The sequence below is a fragment of the Bombus flavifrons genome, chromosome 11, assembly GCF_040668555.2.
Source record: "Bombus flavifrons isolate JBK064 chromosome 11, iyBomFlav1_principal, whole genome shotgun sequence".
Classification (NCBI taxonomy): domain Eukaryota; kingdom Metazoa; phylum Arthropoda; class Insecta; order Hymenoptera; family Apidae; genus Bombus; species Bombus flavifrons.
Window position 1 is genome coordinate 8,741,187 of NC_138452.1, and position 22,355 is coordinate 8,763,541.

The 22,355-nt window shown below is 28.2% G+C and overlaps 3 protein-coding genes across 23 annotated transcripts; 1 reads left to right on the top strand and 2 right to left on the bottom strand.

Moving 5' to 3' along the window:
• Positions 1–2: 2 nt before the first annotated feature.
• Positions 3–12,552, bottom strand: AP-1gamma (adaptor protein complex 1, gamma subunit). Of its 16 annotated transcripts, none has more exons than XM_069123558.1 (17): positions 10,173–10,633; positions 9,686–10,081; positions 8,928–9,058; positions 8,510–8,571; positions 7,811–8,003; positions 7,590–7,736; positions 7,185–7,500; positions 6,646–6,663; positions 5,578–5,988; positions 5,265–5,495; positions 4,956–5,177; positions 4,706–4,833; positions 4,353–4,599; positions 3,976–4,231; positions 3,740–3,900; positions 2,562–2,654; positions 3–2,473 (listed from the first exon to the last, which is right to left on the bottom strand). In XM_069123558.1, exons 3-17 carry the CDS (start codon positions 8,945–8,947, stop codon positions 2,372–2,374), a joined length of 2,607 nt encoding a protein of 868 aa, XP_068979659.1. In that variant the 5' UTR covers positions 8,948–9,058; positions 9,686–10,081; positions 10,173–10,633; the 3' UTR covers positions 3–2,371. The 16 variants fall into 16 exon arrangements, with proteins under 16 accessions (XP_068979659.1, XP_068979661.1, XP_068979658.1 ...); XM_069123560.1 differs by having other exon boundaries at positions 9,978–10,094; XM_069123557.1 differs by having other exon boundaries at positions 9,859–10,094.
• Positions 11,628–15,920, bottom strand: Arfrp1 (ADP-ribosylation factor related protein 1). 4 transcript variants are annotated; one of them, XM_069123581.1, is made up of 7 exons: positions 15,642–15,920; positions 13,395–15,040; positions 13,059–13,320; positions 12,815–12,985; positions 12,665–12,746; positions 12,417–12,588; positions 11,628–11,847 (listed from the first exon to the last, which is right to left on the bottom strand). In XM_069123581.1, exons 3-7 carry the CDS (start codon positions 13,149–13,151, stop codon positions 11,748–11,750), a joined length of 618 nt encoding a protein of 205 aa, XP_068979682.1. In that variant the 5' UTR covers positions 13,152–13,320; positions 13,395–15,040; positions 15,642–15,920; the 3' UTR covers positions 11,628–11,747. The 4 variants fall into 4 exon arrangements, with proteins under 4 accessions (XP_068979682.1, XP_068979683.1, XP_068979681.1 ...); XM_069123582.1 differs by lacking the exons at positions 13,395–15,040; positions 15,642–15,920 and adding an exon at positions 15,077–15,379; XM_069123580.1 differs by lacking the exon at positions 15,642–15,920 and having other exon boundaries at positions 13,426–15,379.
• Positions 15,421–20,606, top strand: LOC138184997 (vesicle-fusing ATPase 1-like). Of its 3 annotated transcripts, none has more exons than XM_069123567.1 (11): positions 15,421–15,559; positions 16,363–16,421; positions 16,645–16,733; positions 17,074–17,298; positions 17,370–17,997; positions 18,079–18,303; positions 18,388–18,687; positions 18,808–19,098; positions 19,171–19,355; positions 19,443–19,601; positions 19,664–20,606. In XM_069123567.1, the coding sequence occupies exons 2-11, from the start codon at positions 16,410–16,412 to the stop codon at positions 19,779–19,781; spliced, it is 2,232 nt and encodes a 743-aa protein (XP_068979668.1). In that variant the 5' UTR covers positions 15,421–15,559; positions 16,363–16,409; the 3' UTR covers positions 19,782–20,606. The 3 variants fall into 3 exon arrangements, with proteins under 3 accessions (XP_068979668.1, XP_068979667.1, XP_068979669.1); XM_069123566.1 differs by lacking the exon at positions 15,421–15,559 and adding an exon at positions 15,955–16,030 and having other exon boundaries at positions 16,220–16,421; XM_069123568.1 differs by lacking the exons at positions 15,421–15,559; positions 16,363–16,421 and having other exon boundaries at positions 16,645–16,739.
• Positions 20,607–22,355: the final 1,749 nt, after the last annotated feature.

Below are 22,355 nucleotides of genomic sequence, written 5' to 3' on the forward strand. Positions count from 1 at the left end.
TATTTTTCAAAGAGTAGTGGAATAAAAATACATTTTATTTTCACACCTTGAGTCTCTAGAAAGTATATATACAGCATCTTTATCATTATTCAATATCCTCACAGTTGATTTATATATATTTATATTTATAAAACTAATATAATATTGAGAACAAGTAGGCAGAGTACACCCCACCGAAGGGCTGACACTGTGTCACAGACTTTAGGACAAGGCCACTCAGAAACACACCCACCTGTTCTAGAATTATACACCGCATTCATAGCGCACAACATATAAGGGACGGAGCTAAAATGCATACAGTTATACTGATAATATACTTTTACTAGTATGTTATGATAATTATGCTTTAAAAGAAATTTAGGAAAAAGAAATAGTAAAAGAACATTTTGTTAACTTAGTTATTCAAAGTACTAGACGTTTTATAATACTAAAATTAATTGCGCTTAAAAATCTACATGTTCATACAATACTATTAGAATAAGGTAAATTAAATACAATTAAGTACAACTGTATCGTAACTTCATTTACATAAAATCTTGAAAAAGGTGAATACTTGCGAGTAAGATTTGCTATTGCTACTTTTTACGCAATTTATTGTGTACTGTTTCGCATGATTTAGACGCACATTCATCATCAAATATTTGCTTCATATAGGAAAAAATAACACGTATAAAAAGATATGAATTTTTGTTTCAAAAGGTTCAATTCACTCATACAATTTTCAAATCCATTTAATTAAGATTAAGAATCAAATCTTTTAACTTCTCTTAAATTGAATCTTACACATTTTTACATAGTTAAATAAATCCTATAATAAAAGGAATGTAAAAATACTTCTTCATATCATAATTTCTACTCTATTTTTAGTTAGTTCACAAAGAATATTCAAATATATGTTTTTTTCAGAAATTATGTATTACAAAACGATGTTTATCAATAATAATAATTTTAGATTTTGTGCATGATGCTTAAATTATTTAAAGTTTTATGTGAATTTAATTTCTTTATGAAAAGAAAATTTGTTAATAATTTTAAGTGATTTAATAAATGAACATGTATATATAAAATAATTTGACAACCAGAAATCAGCCCTCCAATGATATCATATACTCCAAATACATTCAAAACAGTATAAACACCACCCATAACAGACGTAAATATGGGGTATAGCAAACGTACACGCTACATGTATATGTATTTATGTGCAACCCCCTTCTCACTTAAAAAAACTTTTCGTGAAAGAAGCAATGTTCCTCTATAAATTGTTGACATGTCAATTGTATCATAAACATATGTAGTAAAGAACCCCATTTTACATTCCTCGTAATAAGAATTTAATTACTTCTATGTTACTGTAATTATTTAATTATTTACAAGGCAATCGCGTCCGTTTATTACTTACAAATATAGTAGAAAAGATCAATTATTACAACAAGATTTAAGTGCTTGTCATTTATAATCGGGCAGCAACATTTTTAGGGGCAAACACCTTTTATCAGTATTATTAAGTGAGTTTAATAGTTTCTCTTATGTATCCTTTTTTTCGTATGTATTTTTTATTTTAATTATCCTATACGAGAAATTATACGCTAAATCAGAAGCTGTAAGATTAGAAATCCAACAGATCAAATAACAGTGTTGCATGTAATATTGTTCTATCTGTCTATTATTCAGTTAGAGAAAATATTTACACATCTCACAATACATGCAGCATAGTACAAGAGAAATTTTACATTCCTTTCTTTCTGTTTTTGACATTTAATAATTTCATTATAATAATAAATTTTACTATTTTTGAAAGACTTCAAAATAAATATCATACCATCTGCTCAACAAACGCCAATTTAAATCAATTATAAAACTATTTTATAATAGTTAAAAAATTATTTTATAACGGAAGTAACCAATTTATTAATAATACTTGTTTTAAAAATACTAAGAATGTTTGTTTATTGTATAAATTTTTAAATATTTAAAAGATATTTTATTATGTTATTATACTCAACAGTGTAAAATCAGAATTTAAAAACAATTTATACACAAGCATATTTGCAAAAATCATACTTACAAGAAATTACGTCCTCAGCTTTCTATAAATATAAAATATGGCTTTGTGAGCAGATGAAAAATTTGCAGATGTATGTTAAAAAAAAATGTAATTCATCATAGATTTGAATCTTATTAGATTCAATGATTATTTCTGACGAATTATTAGATTAATCAATCGGTAAGCGTTTTTGCCAAACGTGTCATTTTACCAATATATTTTCATTTTATCTGATGAAAAGATGAAATTGGGTTTCAGTCTATTTAAGACTCAATTAATTATTTAGACAGGCATATGTACAATTGTCTTCCTTAATATATCTTGTCACTGCAATGTTAGGGAAGGAAAATTATTTACTTCCGTTTGTTCCAAAACTGGTCCTGTTGGTCCAGTGTAAGATATACGTAATCTCATTCTTAGAGGTACCTAAATTAGGAAAATATATGGGTGATCAATAATAAAGCAAAACACATCTGTAAAATTTTTTAAATGGAATACTGTCATACGAACTTACTTTGTTGATATTTGTAACTTTCAATACTTGAGTAACTTGTCCAGAAGGAGGAATGACTGTGCTTGATGGTGACAACATTTGTAGTTGGAATGTCTAAATAATAATACATGTCGGGTTTACATTAGAATTAGGGTTAGGGGCGTGAAACGAATCTTCGTTTGGATTACACATTGTCCTTATGCAATAGAGAAGACATTGACTAGTGCAAATACGATTATTATAGAATTGGACAAGTAACCGTAGCAATTAGATACTCGAGGAACTAATGACAATGATCCTAAGTTCAATAACGAATCCGCGGTCAACGGGATGATAGAAGAACATGCTCACAAAACCTAAGTCGGACTCTGTTAAAACGTGGAATATCCACCGAGCGTACAGACACTAAGTAACTCGCTAATACGACCTCACGAGAGAATGACTTTTCGTCACGATGATGCTGCAGAGGAAAACTATGATGGGGTGTGTCTAAGGACACGAGATCATCGGATTCGTCGAGGATAGTCTTCGTTCAGAAAGTAATTGAAATTAACGTTGTTGCTAATTGATCAATCTCCATATCGGTGGTTAGAAAAAGATGCTAGCCACCTTCGAGGGAAAGTTGCTGGTGCGAGACGTCGTTCGTTGAAAGAAATAGATCTCTCCTATCTTCCCGTAGTTGGAACAAAGACTGTTTGTCTGTTTGAAGGACTTTAGGTAACTATATCTTAGTGTTTATAACGGGCCCTCAGGCTAGCTGAACATGTACTGCGGAGACGTATCGACATCTGGCAATCATCTTACTCGAAGAATAGGGTCTGCGTGTGGCGAGCCACGGGACAGAGACCGTTGGAATGTTTACTGTCGCGTGTCGCCAGAAATATTTCTTTTAAGGAGAGCTATAGAATTACTCCATACCTTCGTTAGACAAAGCGTTCATCCCGTGACCGCGGCTACGTTCGGCGACTGGCTGTCGCCTCGAGCCCAAGCTCATTATCATAAATCTCGAACAAATACAATCGGATCGAAAGACGACAATTGTTTAATTACGCCTATGATAGAATCTAGATTACGGTGTTAGGTGATTTTCCCGAAATTCCAAAGGGAAGGCTCCGATGTCCTTTCATCTCCGACATACATAAAAAGTAATCCCCATGATTCTTTATATTTAATAACTGTAACACGAAATTGACTACTACCTTAGGAACTGCTGCTTGAAACAGAAAATCAGTCAATATAGCACTTCCAGAATTTTGCGCTGACATATTAATAATTAATAAATCAGCAATGTCTGGTGGTCTTTCCAATTTGAAGGTTATTTTAAGTCCTGCTTTATCCAATACAATCATAGAAAGTGTATCTAGAATTATAAAATAAAATGAGATTTGTATAGTATTAGCAGTAAGAAATAAATATTTGATTAAGTTGCACAAACCATTTTGAATTGATGATGAATTAAGCAAACCATCCACTAAAAAGTTTGTTGTGTTAGTGGGACTAAATATTTGTAATGGCGTTTGTGCCTGTGGCAGTGTAGATGTAGATGTAGGTGCACTTAAATCCAAACTACCAAGTAGATCCAAAAGATCATTATTGTTTACTGTATTTGTTGAATTAGAAGGTGGACTTTTATTTGATACAGAAGATGTCATTCCTAAGTCGGTGGTTCCAAGCAAATCTAGAAGTGCACTCTAGAAAAATATAAAAAATATTAAACTCTGTTAATTAAATATAAAAAAATTTCACATATTTTGCTGTGCAGGTTATTTCATTCAAATTATAATTCTTATAAACTGTTCGATACAAACTTACTGAATCAGATGGTGGAGTACTCGCTTCCAAAACTGAAGATTTATCTTCTTCTGGTTCTGGTTCACCATTTACCATACCAATAATTCCATTAGCTTGTGGTCTAGCAGTTTCCATAGGAGGCATTCTTTCAAGTAATGCAGGTCGTAAATGATCATATTTTCTGAACAACTGTGAAAATTCGATACCTCGTTGTTGCAATTCTATATGTAAATTGCTTCCAAATGTATCAATTATTTGACGAATTTTTCTGAAATATATATAAGGCTTATGTAAATAATTATTTAAATATGAAAATGAATGCAAAAAATAATATAATAGTACCAGTAATAATTAGATTTTTCAGCAGTACTTACTCATTACCCTTCTGAAATCTTGTGCTAAGTTTTGTGAGAGATAGTAATGTATATTGTTTCGTGACCACTGTATTTTGCGGACTCCAGAGTAACCTTTGATAAACATCAATAACTTCATCTTCTGTTAACTAATAATAAAAGAAAAAGATATACATATATTAATTATTTAATACTTTTTAACTATCTTAATTTTATCATAAAGAATGAAGAGTAAGCATATACAGATATACATAGTGTCTAACATACGTACATTGACAGGAGTATCTATATCTTCTGATGGTGGTCCATATAGTAATAAATCACCATATTCACCAATACACCATGTTGCTACTTGAGCCAAAGGTTGCTTATCGGATGTATCTTTTTCCAGTGCTCTCCACAATGCACTGACAGCATAGCTTTGCTGTGATTGGGTTTCTGAAATTAACTGAATGGTGCATGCTACTACATCATCTCGAACATAATTACCAGCCTAGAAACAAGAAAATTACAACGATAAAGATTGAAAATAACTATAAATAGTGAAATATACGTAAAATTAATATAATAAATTTCATACAGCAACAAGAACTTTGAATAACGTTTCAAGATGCCAACGTTTATTTGGCGCAAATCTTTCGGCAGACATTACTATGTTACTACTACATTGCGCTTTAAATTCTGGATCAGCACGTTCCAAAAAAAGTAATAACTCTTTCATCATGTTCCTAATATTGTTTGAATTTACAAGTGCAAAACTAAGCTCCATAGCTCGTCTTCTAATCGATACATCCGGGTCTTTTAGACACTCCTGAGAAACAAAAAATGAAAGAAATGTTTAGTAATATAATAATATCAAATATAAAGATATGAAATAACGTGATAAACATTACCAGGATTGTTGAGCGATGTCTTTGTACTGCACTTGTATCTACATAAACTGTTTTTAATAACGTATTCAAAGCAACATATCGGATGTTCTTATCGTTATTTAATAAAAATCGACCTAATATATTCACTGCTAACACTCTCAGTCCACTTTCAGATTTTATATCCATAATAGATAATACAGTTTCATATAATATAGTGTTTCCAACATTTTTGCTAGTTTCTGTATTAGTTGCAACTTGCGCAAGTATATCGTTCATTGCTTCGGATGCATCGATATCATTACGTCCCAAAATTCGAAGGAGACGTAATATTTTTACTTGAAGGAACGGGTCAGATACTCCAGATACATCATGTTCTGGAGAATATCCAGCTAGTATTAAATTTTTTAAGATCCTTACAAGATTTGGCACAATCTGAAATAATAATTTTATTTTTATTGAATAATATATTATTTACACAATTTTATGTAAACAAAGTTTAACCAAGAAATCTGTAAACATATACCAATAAACAAATTATAATAGAATGACAATGCATAGTTCCATTAAAAACTTTTATGAAGTTATCAAAAAGCAATATTTAATTCTGGATACAAAAATAAAGATATACATTGTTATATTTAAGAAACAGATATAAGCTGCTAAGAAAGATCACAAAGTAACATCAATTATATTACATTATTTGTGCACAAACAGATACACCTTAACATCCATAATATAACTAATATACCTAGAAAGATATTCAATAACTGTGCTTCATATAATTAAAATACATCCTTATTACAAACATATGTTCCATAAAAAAGTAAAATATTAAAATGTTATTTATAAAAATTCAATTAATATTCAATATGCATTTATTGAAAGTATTTCATGTTATAGATACTATAATTTTAAAATACATGCATGTGTTTTCATATTTCATTATTTTATATTGATTTTGTATTAGTAAAGCATTTAATATAAATAATCAAGTATCTTCAATAAAAATTACATAGAATAAAAGATAAAAATGATATTCACAATAAGCATAACATGCAAAAATATAAAAAATGCTCGTATGCTTTTTACCTCTCGATGGCCGCATTCCTAAAGAAGATAAAACCATACTTATATTATGAATATCACTATGAGCAAAGAATTATTAAACAATAACACTTATTTAAGATTATTAATCACATTTGAAACTTTTTTGTGAAATATTTTATATATATTAAGACATTTGTGTTTTATCAACAGATACATTTATGTCCTTTGTCATAGCACTGTTATTAATAAAATATAAGTAAAATTATAGACTACACATTCTTTTCGATAATCTTTTTTAGTTGTTGAATGTTGAATTTGCTTCAATATAAAAATTTTTTACTAGGAGTATGAGTTCAATGCTCTGGTTAACTGATAATGCTACTACGATCTAGCTTGCAGCTATTGAACTAGCAGACTAGATATGACAACATTAAAAAAACTTAAATTGAATTAAAAAAATAATGTATAATGTTCTTTGATGCAATGACAAAATGTTTGTAATACTAGTTACAAACAACTAAGTATTTTACTAGTTTTGGTGTAGTATCCCTCTATCATTTATTAAAACATGTAAAATTTACCTTTTTAAAATGATTCAATGTATCAACACTGTTTTCACACATTTCTGTAATAAGTGTGACACCTGTAATTAATACACCATGGTTTTTCTCTGTAATTAAACTACGAGTAGCAGGTAGAAACATTTCCATTAACTCTGGTACACGTCTAATAATTCTGAATGCACAAAGTGCTGCTTTTTTTCGAATATATGCATTTGCTGACTTCATTAGCCTTTCAACTTCAGATGCCAAATCCCTTGCCATTTCTGGTGATGCAATTGCACCCAAAGTACATAATGCCAAACCAATAACAAATTGTGTGGAGCTATTTAAATCACTGCAAGAGGAATTAAATGTTTAAAATATTAAAATACCCTATTATACATACTTTTAAAAAATATTAAAATAATTTTAGCGAATTATTACTTTTTTAAACAATTTGTAATTAAAAGATGAACATCTTGTCGTTCATCTAGCAGTAACATTGCACCTAAGTAACCAATTCGTTTGTCTGTAAACCTTGGGGATGCAATAAGTTTTAAACATTCTAGTTGACCAAAATGAGCTGGATATCTACAAAATTAATAGAATTTTTATTTCTAATAAAAGAAAGAATATTAAATATACATTGTTGATACAATACAAACCCAAGCATATGAATATATAAAAGTTTTGCAATATTGCGACATCTCCATACACTATCTTCTTCTCTAAATGTTGAACGAATATAAGCACATTCCTTGTTAACAACTGTCCTTTCTTCTGCTGCAGTTCTAGCAGCTCTTATTTGTCTGATGAGATCCCTCAATCGAGTTGGTGCAGGCATTCTAACTGTTGAGACTTTTAAATTATAACATGTTATCAAGTTTAATGTTAGTAGGATTTAATGAGTTAAATGCTCAAGTTATGAATAATAATCGCAGAAAATTATTTTGTATGTGAAATACAAGCAATGATATGGAGCAATATTTAATTCTACAGGAGGAAATTATATAATAGTAAAGTTTTATAACAATGATATTTTTAAAATTATTTATGTTCTATTCTTATATCACCCTTCCATTTTTTTCAAAGAACATGATAAATTTTCAATGTTACTTATTTATTGAAAAATTAAATTATATTCATTACTAAAGATAATTAATTCAAATTAGATCATTAGAGTTAATTATGACACCTATTTAATTAGAGTTTTAAGTTAATATTATAAAAACATAAGATATTTCTTAAGTTTGAGGCATGTAATATATAGAATTAATAATAAGCATATAAATTACAAAATACTATATGAACTAATACAAGTATTCATTATATATTTATTATAAATAAATATTGCACTCTCTTACCTCTTTCTACTGCTTCATTAAATGCTTGTTTTATGGAGGCCATATTAAAGGCTGGGTTAAACCTGCAATATACACACCCATGCTATTTACACACACAAACCATTTACATACCATTTTGTTTGTTGTGCAATGACACTCATGATACGATTCCAATTATTCTATACTTGCTTCAAATGAACAATGTTTTTTTTCAAGCAATATTACAAAAGACTATTGAAATAACATATTTTCTATCATTGCAATAACAAATTGTTCTTTTAATTAAAACTTAAGAATAACTGTATTAAAATTAGTATAGTATTAGAAAAAGATCTAAAAGATTAGCAGTAATTTACATTTAATAACATTTTCATATTTTTTCATTATTAAGGGGATACTGTTATGAATAATTAACTTAATGTTAGAAAATATATATTACCCGTGTTCTGAAGCATTCATGGTTCTCAATGATGTTCTCAATGATGTTCTCAATGATGTTCTCAAATGTATATGACGAACTTCAATAATACAAATGAAGTATAGATGAGTATGGAACACACAGTTTCCTTCCTATTGAGAAAAGGTCACGTAATATTATGGACAATTGTAAAATATTATTTGCAAAAACTTTAAACAACTACAAGTATAAAATAAATAAAAATAAGTTGATGTTCTCTACCTTTCTTCTTGAAAAATTTTTAATCATTAATTTAATAAAACCATCATTATATAAAAATAGTACAAAATGAAAAATATATTAAAATTATAATATAACAATATACGACATAAGAACCAATTAAAATTGTATTTACATATCACACAATATAAAAAGTAAACATATATATTGTTTTTGTATACATTATAATTGTTTAATTACCTTTCACAAAGGGGATAAATAAAAGTAATTATGAGCAATACTATTTGGAAGTATTATATCTTGAAACAAATACAAATAAATTATTTGTAATATGATTTTAGTTTATCAGTAATTTGTTGCATACAATAAAAGCTTGAAAGTTTGTATATAAAAGACGAAAACAAATACAATATACAGGTTCTTTGTTGAATAGAGAACATAAACTTAATATTCTATTTTAAACGCGTTATAAAACGTGCATATAAATACAAAATAACCGGTTTCGCTGGCGAAATCTAAGTAGTCGATCAGAAGAGTGCAATGCATGCAATGGATATTACCTAGTTTTTGAATGTCATTCGACCAGAAATTCACGTGCTATAAAAACGCGTCGCGGTCGTACGCTCGTACAACTCGACAGCATATTGTAAAACGTGTAAACCGGTTATATAAAAGATCGTTCGCACTGAAGGGCATCGAACCAAGGGTTAGTTTTCTAGCTGTCAAACAGTACCAGTCAAGGACGTCGTTTTCAGGAAACTTGAGATCCGGAAATATCTAAACGACGTTTCACGGCGTACGTATGAGACGACACGAAGACGCCGTCGAATCTACCGTCGTCGTATCGCCCACCTTTTACACGTAACGTCGTATGACAAATACGGCGAGATATGCCTCGCCTCCTAGGGCGCGAGTTGTGCGCCCTCACTCACTTCTGCATAGTCTCTATTCTGCACCTGGTATATCGGCCTGTATCGGTTTACATATACGGTTTGCATTCCGAGTATTTCGCTCCTAATTTGACTTTATATCGTTGACAATACGTACCGTACGAAACGTTTGATTCACAGTAAAGGGTTAATCAACTGGGAAAAAAACCATGGACATAGTTAAACGTCCACAGTCGTTTAGCCTATCACACGACAAACACTCTTCACGATGGTCCGCGGTATTCGCACACCAAAAATCAAAATGGCTACCCATTTTCACTGACGTTGTTCCTGATAATACCGTGGCTTTTTGGTTAATGTTATCGTGACCATTTTCTACAATATACATTCCTTACAATTGAAACATCAGTGAACGGATATAACAATTATTCTTTTCCGAAATTCCAATTGTTTCATTATATTGTACCGTTAATTCCAACTCTCTTATTTACACTTTTGCTCAACGTAGTGAATAAAAATGATGTTCATTTCTAAAGCGCGAAATTTGTACTGTTTTGTTCAATCGGAAGTTTATGATCCATTTTTCCCCCTATGTTCCGATAAGATGTCTTTATTGAGAATTTTAGTGATGCGTATTTTCTCATTGAAAATAGAATTTTTTCTTTCTCTCTCCCTGTCTCACTCTTATGATGAAATATTAATATATAATTTGAGCGTCATTGCACAATTTGTATTAAAAATAATAAAATTGTGACATACATGTGTATATCTACAATATGTTAGCATATCTAATATAAAAATACTTATTTGGTACAGATTGCTATTAGATATTCATTAAATTAAATTACATAATTTTTTGTTATTTCATTTGTATCAAATAAATTTTTCAGTGAAATATAATTTTGTAATATTTCTCATAGAAGTAATTCTAATAATATAATTATATACACTGTTAATGTTATGGAATAATTTATATCACATGCTTGTTACAAATAAACATTTATTATATATATATATAAATATATATATATATATAAATAGTTTAAAGTGATAAATAGATATGTGATTATACATAATTTATATATATCTAGAACTAATTTTTGTATGAGATGTTAAAGATAATAAAATCGTCACCTTCTATTCAATTCTGGTGGTAAAACACTCCAATCTTCAGATTCGTAATATGTCCACATGGTGCACTAGAAGATTATTACAAACATTTAATACTGAAATTATAAATCGTATATTGTCTAGTATACAACTGAAGTAACAGTTTTGAAGACTTTTTATCACCAACATGACAGAAGGGGAAGTAAGGTGTTAGCATTATCTCTTATCTCAACTACCTTGATATCAGTAATACAGATCAGTTAACAGAGTAATTGGGAAATTCATTAATTATACTAAATAAAGAATAAAAACTACTAAAATATCAATTGGTAATAATTATCATGTAACAATTGATAATAAAGCTGATATTAAAGTAGATTAAAAAGCAATGAATCAAATAATAATAAATAAAATGTAAAAGAGCTACCTTTTACAAAGTAAAAAGAGATATTAATATTCTGTTATCGTAAATACAAATTGACAGAGTAAGTAATTCAATTAATACAGATTACAAAACAAAGTTTATTAGTAAAAATGTAGTTTCTAATGTAAATGTACAGAGTTTTTACATTAAAATACTGTTCATATATCAACTTATATGAAAGAAATCAGGAATGTCTTGTTAGGACAGACAATTGTCATTCTGATTACGAGGGGGCCGAACATCATTGTTTCTCTTGACACAATCCACGAGCCAGTGAATTCCTTCATCTATGCCATCCCTTTTGTATTGTATAAATAATTATATTTGTTTATTTTATGTTTTAAATAACTCATAAATTTCATAACATGCCCATCTTATCAATATAACATATTCAAAATTATACAGTATAATTTGATTGATAATTTATTATTTACGTAAAAAATGTTTTATATTTTCATTAAATCTTATGTAATTATATGTATAAAAATAATATTTAAACTCAAATACTATTGATTAAAAAATTAGAAAATAATTACTATTTTAATTGTAATTTTAGTAAATCATTACAGAAATAAACAATTTACAACTAAAATAGAAAATTGGCATGATATCATGTTATGAAGTATTTTTTTTACTTAACATAAGATTTGTTGCATTCAACTTAAAGTAATTATTCTTTTTAAGCAATTTTCTTTGTAATTCATATTTTATTCATTTATCAATTAGTCATTTATGTCATTACACTAGAAACTTAAAACAATTATATGTAACTCATAAAATCATATTAATATAAATAAGTACATAATATAATCTAATTTCATTAAAAGAAAACAAAATTAAAATAAATAAGTCTAAAAATTTACATACCCATTCAAAGCAGAAACAGGCATCACCATACAATCTCTTCTACCTATTAGGTGTGCATTTTGATTAAAAATTGGTTTTACTTCTCTAACACCCATACAATCAGGCACATCCTGCTTATTAGCTAGGACTAAAAGTGGTACACCTATTAAGTGTTCTGACGATATAACTCTATCTGTAATAAAATATAAATATTTGTCCAATAAAAAATATCATAATTCAATGTATATTCTATTTTTTTCAAACTTTACCAAAAGTTTCTTTAGATTCAGGTATCTTTTCTCGATCTGATGAATCAACTATGTAAATGACAGCATGTGATTCTGCATAATACTATAAACATAAAATATATATAATTTCTTGCAATAGAATAAATAGGTATATATCAAATTATCAATTACCTTATCCCACAGTGATCGAAGTTCCTCTTGTCCACCAAGATCCCAGAAGTTAAAACGAACACCAGCTATATCAATTTTTCCAATATTTAAACCAACGGTTGTTGTAATTTTGCAAGGATTCATACCTTTGTAATTCTTTGTAAATTTTGTTTTCGCCGCCTCTAAATATGTCTATGGATTCAAAAACCATTTAGAAACGAATTTGTTTACTTAACCACAAATACACAGCTTTTTAATTCCTCACCGTTTTCCCAGCATTATCGAGGCCTAATATTAATATAAAATATTCATCTTTTTGCACAAGATACTTGTACAACCCATGTAATAGTGTGTACATTTCAAAGCGCGATTAATTATCAAAAAATTTACGTTTCATGTTGTTTACATATCATGTTCGAAAAAAATATATATGTATATATGGTCGTCCATGAAGATCATATATTCTATGTGCGTATTTTACATATATGTAGTATGAAACCACAATGAGATTAATAAAAACAAATATACTGAAATAATGTACGCATTACTAAGTGTATGTGATATAAATTACACAATATATATGTGTGTATTTTTTACGTACAAACTATATATATTGTAAAATAGATATTTACAATTTTAATTATCTGTTAACATATAACCTGAGAAAACATTATTATTTTATATTACTTCTGATTATATTCGCATTCAAATATTTATGCAATGACTTCGTTAACTTTTATGTTCTTATCTTATTTTTTATCTTCAAGTTAAAACTTTACTAGTTCAGTCAAATTAGCCCCAAATTAGCCCAAATTTTGTAAAAAATCGTATCTGAAATTTTATTATGCGAATTTGTTAAAATCATATTCAGAAACAGATCCGATACGTCTGCCACTCAAAATTTCTTGCACAGATTCTGTAAACAATCTCCAAAGTTGCTGAAAACACATTTTCTACATGTAACAATAAACGTAATAATCGATCCCCAAAAAGTTTACAATAAAAGTCGTAGATATTAAAAATATCTATCAGATGAGATATCGAACGTTAGGATTGGTTAGCTCGTTGAGCCGTAAGCAAATAAAAACCGTTCAAAAACGCATTTTTTCAAATGTCAATTATTCATGTAAAATTGAATATACGAAGTCGAAACTTTATATAAATGTAGCTTTTATCATCCTTAAAAAGTGTACCATATTTTGTTCCCAAATATTTATTAGTTTTTGCAAAAAGCTATTTGTCACATAAAAACACAATTTCATAAAAGTTAATTTTTACAATTTTAAGAAATCGCACAGCAAGTGGCAGAGGCCTTTTCCATTCTTGAAGAGTTGTACTATTATGTACAATTCGAAACTAAGCAACTTTTTAATTATAAACTATTAAAAAATAACGTCATATCATTATGTCATATCATGACTTTGACAAATTCGCAAAGATATTTTCGACATTATATATTGTACTTCTACAATTTTGTATATGTTGGGTTAAGTTCTGTAGCAAAGCATAAAAATGCAATGTCAACAAAATCAATAATTCGTGCGTTATTTCAGATTTTTATATCAAATATTTCATTTTTTAATTTAATCATTGATTTCTTTAATGTTATATTTTAATAAGTTTTGACGTAGAATGTTCCGCCAAATCGATATGTGTAAAAAAGATATATAGTTCTATTTCTCAGAAAAAAACTATTTTAACTTTCATGTGTTCTCTATGCATTCTTTTGTAAAAAAAAAATAATCACATCAAATTATGTTTTCCTTGAAACCACCCAATTTTTATCCAAAATATTTTTCATTAATATTATTACTTACGTAATAATCGATTTTATATTATTATTACGATATTATTATAATATAAATAAAATACTTGTATTAATAATAAAAAATTGTTCTAATTAAAGTCATAATAATCTGCAAAATAACAACATTTATTTTATGAAAGATACATATATCTTGTACAAAAAAACATAAATGAATTTCTATTTCATCGCAAAGCTACTTTTCTTTACTGTTCCTCTTTTAGATCAGCAATATTTAAGGAACATTAATGTAGAATAATCGCTAAAAAATTTTTAGGAGAAATGTGTTTAAAGATATTTGTTTCCATAGTAATTTTTCTACCCACTTGTTCTCTGCTATGGCTAGTTCTTAGTAGTATGTATTTGGTCCAAATACATTTAATGCAAAGCTTCCATAAATGTTTTTTTTCAGAACTGTTTTTTCTTGAAGCTATAGCAATTTCCTACATAGAAATACACAAAAATAAGGTACAAATTACCATTTCATATTTCTAAATATAATTTCATTCTAACTCCAGTAAAGTATAAACAATATCTGTTATGATTATCTAGATGACTGTCATTGTACATCATGTGTCTGTTGCTTTTGTGAGCCACATAGCTATTGTTGAGTCAATTGTGGCAATTGTTGCTGTGATTAAATGTAAAAGATCCATATAAGAGATCAGAAACTGTTACAATTTTTTTAATTTTTACATTTGAACTATTTTTCAAAACTTAATCATTTCTGAGACATTTAAAATCACTGATTTCACTTGGAGATACTTTCTTATTATTGTGTACTATGTTAATATTGTGTACTATGTTATTGTGTATTATGTAGTACTATATTGTGGTAACGGTACCAGACAGATGATCAACAATCACAACTTGTGATTATAGTTAGTGGATTACTGACGTCATGACTCATACTTAGTGTTGTATACAAGTTATATACAGTTTTAGAAACTCCCGTAGAAAGAGTAAGATTCTTAAAGCGCTTTAATCAAGTGGTTAGGATTTGTTGTATACGCCAATATGCAAATATAGCCCGGGTTCGTTTACCTCTATCTCTTTCTCATTCAAGTGTTACTAATCGCCAGCCAATAGTTGCAATCACAGTAGTCAAGTTTTGTTTACTTTTACTGTCTCGTCTTGTTAGGGAGACTATATATGTACTTATTTTAAGTAAACGGTAAAAAAATATGAAAATTATTTCAGTTTAACCCAGTTGAATAAACCCAGTGGTTTAGTTTATATTCTTTACTTTCAATCAGTAATTGTTTTCACTGCAGGATGGCGTTAAATGCAAAATCCTAATCACTTGAACCCAGCGTCTGTGGTGGCCGATTTATAAAACACAACTCCCAATGTTAAGACTCTTACCCCATCCACAAGAGTCTCCAGATTTGTGGATACGACCATGCTCATACTCATACTGTAGGCAAATGGAGGTAGGAGGACAACGTTATAGATGCAACGCGAAGAAACATAAAACGAAATTCATGTGATATAAGCGAGTGGGATTAATACGACGTCATATTCTCTCAAGAGAGAAATTTTGTGATAACATCTTTATTTGCACTGTGAACATATACAGGTGCGGTAATTCGAATTTTTCTCTTTTGGGAATTTCATGACAGCGCCGTTATGCGGCTAGTGAGAGGATTAAAATATATTAAAATGATGACATCCTCTACCACCAAAATTTCGACGAGTTGCCGAACCTATGTATACATACTTATACTGTATAAGATCGTGATGATATTTCTATCCTGCATTGCAGGTCTCATACTGTGTATATAAACTTACTCCTTTCAATTCTATCAAAAAATGTCAGCAATGGTAAGTTTCAAATATAAAAGTGATTTAATACTTTGTTTTATTTATTTATTTTATATATTTTACGTAATAAATATACGTTGTATGTAATTGAACATATCTTTAAAAAGAATTTTGTCATCTCCTCCTTGCTCAATACTTTATCAATACCTAGGACTATGAAAGTGATATGCTGTCAATAAGTATGATTCACTTTTTTAATCGTAAAATTTACTTTTTTTCATAGAGGATGAAAGCAGTAAGGTGTCCTACTGATGAACTTAGTATTACAAATTGTGCTATAATCAATCCAGATGACTTCCCAGATGATGTCAGGTAAAGGTATCTTATTAATTTATTGATTTGTTACCTATAATAAGATTTAAAGCTTAAGTGTCTATGTATATATATATGAATACATATATAGATTTTGATAAGACTTTAAACCAATTAAATTGGAATGTAATTTAATTTATCTTTTTATTTGTAATTGTTATATATCAATCTTATATATAAGATATTGAGTACATATTGATAGATAATTCAAAATTTCAAATTTATATAAAATAAACGATTTAATTTAATATTACGATAATAAGATGAAAGAATAATACAATTTAATTTAATTTGTAATTTAGAGTTTTAGAGATAAGTTTAACATGGTCGTATTTTTTAGGCATATTGAAGTTACCACCGCACCAAATCATCATTTTGTATTTACTGTAAAACGACATCATGAAGTACCTAGGGGAACTGTTGGATTTAGTTTACCTCAGAGAAAATGGGCCACTCTTTCCCTTAATCAGGAAATTGAAGTGCGACCGTATCATTTTAATCCTACCTCAAGTACAGAATGTTTATGCACTATTGTCTTGGAAGCAGACTTTTTACAAAAAAAATCGTATGTACATTACATGAGAAGTTTAAAAAAAATAGCACCCGTAAGAAAATTTATGATACAATTTATTTTAGGACTACTTTGGAACCATATAACACTGATGAAATGGCTAAAGATTTTTTATTACAATTTTCGGGGCAGGCATTCACCGTGGGTCAACAGTTGGTGTTTCAGTTCAAGGATAAAAAAATGCTCGGCCTTGTAGTTAAAAGTTTGGAAGCTGCTGATTTATCTGCTATAAGTTCTGGACAAAATACAGCACCTAAAAAGACTCAAATGGGACGTTGTTTGGGTGATACTGTTATACAGTTTGAAACAGCAGAAAATTCAAGCTTAAACCTTGTTGGTAAAGCAAAGGGGAAAGTCGTTCGCCAATCAATTATCAATCCAGATTGGGACTTCCAAAAAATGGGAATTGGTGGTTTAGATAAAGAATTCAGTGCTATTTTTCGGAGAGCATTTGCGTCACGAGTTTTTCCACCAGAAATTGTTACTCAATTGGGTTGTAAACATGTGAAAGGAATTTTACTTTATGGCCCACCAGGTACAGGTAAAACGTTAATGGCACGGCAAATAGGGACTATGTTAAATGCTAGAGAACCTAAAATTGTCAATGGCCCTCAGATTTTGGATAAATATGTTGGAGAAAGTGAAGCTAATATTAGACGATTATTTGCTGATGCTGAAGAGGAGGAGAAGAGGGTATGAAGATATTTTTAACTTTCATTACGTGTTTTATACAAGTTATTACTAGTATACTAATAAATAAATATTTATTTTTAGCTTGGACCAAATAGTGGATTACATATAATTATTTTTGATGAAATTGATGCTATTTGTAAATCTCGAGGTAGTGTTGCCGGAAATACAGGGGTTCACGATACTGTTGTAAATCAGTTGCTCGCAAAAATAGATGGCGTAGAGCAGCTAAATAATATTCTCGTTATTGGTATGACTAACAGAAGAGATATGATTGATGAAGCTTTATTACGACCTGGTAGATTAGAGGTATTCTTCTTAGTATCAAATATGCTTTAAAAATAATGTTCCAAAGACCATTTACTTAATTAAGTAAAATTTGTATACATACAGGTACAAATGGAAATTAGCTTACCTGATGAACATGGAAGATTTCAGATACTTAATATTCACACATCTAGAATGAGAGATTATAAAAAGATATCACCAGATGTTGATTTAAAAGAATTAGCCACATTAACTAAAAATTTCAGTGGTGCAGAATTAGAAGGTCTAGTTAGAGCTGCACAAAGTACTGCTATGAATAGATTAATCAAAGCTTCTAGTAAGGTAGAAGTAGATCCTGCTGCAATGGAAAAACTTATGGTTTCCAGGGCAGATTTTCTTCATGCTTTGGAAAATGATGTTAAACCCGTAAGTAATTTTTAATAAAATTCAAATGTTATTAACAGAAAGCTATAACTTTTACTTATATTTTATTATATATTTTTTTATTAATATTTGCATCATTGTCTAATACACTTTATGTTATAGGCATTTGGTACAAGTGCAGAAGCATTAGATCATCTTCTTATACGTGGAATTATTAATTGGGGCAAACCAGTGGCAGAAATTTTGTCTGATGGTAATTTATATATTCAAGAGGCACGCTCTACAGAAGGTTCTGGTCTTGTATCAGTTTTGTTAGAAGGACCGCCGAATAGTGGAAAAACAGCACTTGCTGCTCAAATAGCTAAAAATTCTGATTTCCCATTTGTCAAAGTATGTACACCAGAAGATATGGTTGGTTTTACAGAATCTGCAAAATGTCTTTTAATTCGAAAGGTAAATATAAAATGAATATTTTCTAATTATAATATATTTAATAATATTTGGTATATATATATGTTTTTTTAGATATTTGACGATGCATATCGTTCACAACTTAGTTGCATTTTAGTTGATAATATCGAGCGTTTGTTAGATTATGGTTCCATTGGACCACGATATTCTAATTTGACTTTACAAGCGCTGTTAGTTTTACTGAAGAAACAACCACCGCGTGGTCGCAAATTATTAGTACTTTGTACCACGAGTCGTAGGTAAAATACTTAATGTTAATACAATGACACTTAAAGATAATAATACAATATATATTTTTATTAATATAATTACCATACCCTTTCTAGACAAGTTTTAGACGATATGGAAATGTTGTCAGCATTTAGTACAACTCTTCATGTACCTAATTTATCTACTCCTGACTATCTCTTAAGCGTTTTAGAGGAAGTGGAACTATTTAGTAAAGATGAAATAGTATCTTTACATGCCAAACTTCTGGGAAAACGGTATGTTTTTATACTAAAAAATTATCAATATCGAAAGCATGATTTGTATATTTTTCTTTCAGAGTTTTTATTGGTATAAAAAAGTTGCTATGCTTAGTAGACATGGCACGTCAAGTGGAACCAAATTATAGAGTTTCAAAATTCTTATCAAAATTAGAAGAGGAAGGTGGATTGGAGTAATAAGTATATAAAGCTGTAATTATTTGTGTAGAAATGAATTAGATGTGATTTACGGAAGAATATATAATACGTACGTAACAAAGAAATTTGCATTTACATACATATGAAATCTATACTAGTCGAAAAGGTTAGGTACAATTGTGTGAGGTATATATATTATAGGAACACTTAAGTAAAGCATTTTAATTATTTATAAATGTTATGCATATGCTTTATGTGAAAATGATATTCTCTACAATTTTTTAAAATGATTCTGTTAAACATATAGTATTCATAATTTTTTAATTGTATTTTTTTTAATTACTTGATAACAACTTGCTTTAAAGTTCCAAAATAATTCCACTAATTTAAAAATATGTAAAATACACAATGTAAAAAGATGCAAATATAATAGCCAAGAAAATTGAAAATTTTCGTTAAGTGATAATACAACCAAATATATGCAATAGATTATTGCATAAATTTTTAATTTTTAATTTCTTGTGAAAACTAAAAGTTTATTTTACATTTAACATAATATAATATATAGTATCAGTCACATATAATTTTATTATATATGAAATGGGCACTATGTGTTATATCTGTGCAGAAATGAAATTTACATGTATCTTTGCAAAAGATAAAGAGAAATGCTTCCTTTAGTTTTAATTTGTTATTATAGTCTACCGTAAAATCAGTTTATATTAGTAACATGTTTTCTAACAATGTTATAGCAATAAACATAATTGTTTATCTATTATCGAAATTTGTTACATGTATTATAAAAATATATTTGTATGCCTTCACTTGTATGTAATGTATATCCATACAACAATCTGCTATGTATTTATTATTACTTTACAGTTTGCTGTAATTCTAGTTGTAAATGTATGTATGTATGTATGTGCGTTAGTATTGATGTTTGTAGCATTTACAGTTAATGCCTCCTAGAGATAAACAAAACCATTCCAAGAAATATTTACTTTTTTTGCAATTGATAAGAAATATATGAAAAGATGAATATTTTCTATTAATTAAAGTTGAAAACTAATTTGATTTTAGATAAATTCTAAATTAATTCTGAAATTATCGTGCATGTTATAAATAAGTAATTTATTTTGTGCAAGTTATTTAAATAATTTGTTTCATGTTACTTTCTCTGTGTAGTGAAAATGTATTGAATAATTTCATTTAATTTGACATATGTATTTATATACAGTTAAATTGTCTACAAGAAAATCTGTATATCAATATTAAATATGTTATTATACTTGATAAATATGTAATGTGAATCATATCTGTGTTAATATATTGCAATAATAAATTTACGACATATGTAATATGTGTAAAAGTAAAATAAAATCTGATTGAATATAGTGATTAAAAATGTTATTATCTATTTACATTTTACCTAATTAGTAATTTATACATAAAAAATAAGACATAATAATAATCATAATGTCGCTCACTTGATATTACTCTTATTTTGTTTTGATAGTTTGTATACAAATGTGATTATATTACAATTAAAAATTACAAACTATGTAATTACATTAGTGTATATAATTGTGCAATAATTTTTAATTTTCATACTGATCGGTTTTTAAATATGCATACAGTCTGTTATAATAATACAGCTTAAATTTTTCATGCAATTCTTCATTGCATTGGGCCTGTTTCGCGTTATATTTATTATTATTTACAAATTTTATTTCATTTGTATTAATAATTAAAATTATGATGATATTTACTATTTAATTCAAATTATTTACGTTAGAAATATTAAAAATTATATTAAAAATCAATAGTAACAAATTATATTTGTTATAAAAACTACTTTATTCAAATTTTATTATAGCATGATAATTAAACATGTTAAAAGATCACTCCATTAATTTTAATAGTTCTTTTTAACCTTTTAGTTACAACTTTGTATTAATATTTGAGGAAAAAAGAAGTTTACAATTGAAAAAAATATTGGGGGACATTATATACTACTGATATATAAAAATAGTACACATATATTTTCGTGTATATGTCCTTTTTTTGTTAAATTTACTACCAGTTATTTTGCATATTACTAAATTTGAAAAATATAAGTAAAATAACAAATATTCAATCAAAGGTAATTAACAAAGCAGTATCCAAACTTGATGTCATCAATATTCCCTATTTCCCCATAAAGTTATCATACACTTCTTATATAATACCTCATATTCTTTAAAGTAACATATACAATAAATTTTACAGTAAACAGTTTTTAACCAGAAAAGCAAGATTTGATTATCACATAAACTTGATATGAACTCCTACTTCTTAATTATTATTTCGTTCATTCTTTACGTAACTAAAAATAATTATAATTCTTTGTTGTTTATAATATGTACAATCATAAAAAGTATAACCATTTTCCATGTGCTTTCAGTGCTTGGCAGTATTTAGGCACCTTAATTCCGTCAAGGAAAGAGAGAAAGAGAATAATTTATGATTTTATTTTTGTATAAATTGCGCAGGCGAAATAAGCATATTTAAAATAACATCGATATCGATATCGTTGATCTTCGCTTATTCTAAAAAGAATATTTCTTATTCCTG

Coding starts and splice junctions, on each gene's coding strand:
- AP-1gamma (XM_069123548.1), bottom strand. CDS start 10,123: ATGCAAACCGTATATGTAAACCGATACAGGCCGATATACCAGGTGCAG. Junction 4,834..4,955: donor ATATAGATACTCCTGTCAAT/GTACGTATGTTA, acceptor TTTTATTATTAG/TTAACAGAAGATGAAGTTAT. Junction 2,655..3,739: donor TTCAAGCAGCAGTTCCTAAG/GTAGTAGTCAAT, acceptor ATTATTATTTAG/ACATTCCAACTACAAATGTT.
- LOC138184997 (XM_069123567.1), top strand. Junction 17,998..18,078: donor CTGAAGAGGAGGAGAAGAGG/GTATGAAGATAT, acceptor ATTTATTTTTAG/CTTGGACCAAATAGTGGATT. Junction 19,602..19,663: donor GCCAAACTTCTGGGAAAACG/GTATGTTTTTAT, acceptor TTTTTCTTTCAG/AGTTTTTATTGGTATAAAAA.
- Arfrp1 (XM_069123581.1), bottom strand. CDS start 13,151: ATGTACACACTATTACATGGGTTGTACAAGTATCTTGTGCAAAAAGAT. Junction 12,986..13,058: donor TCGATAATGCTGGGAAAACG/GTGAGGAATTAA, acceptor TTGAATCCATAG/ACATATTTAGAGGCGGCGAA. Junction 11,848..12,416: donor CCTGTTTCTGCTTTGAATGG/GTATGTAAATTT, acceptor ACAATACAAAAG/GGATGGCATAGATGAAGGAA.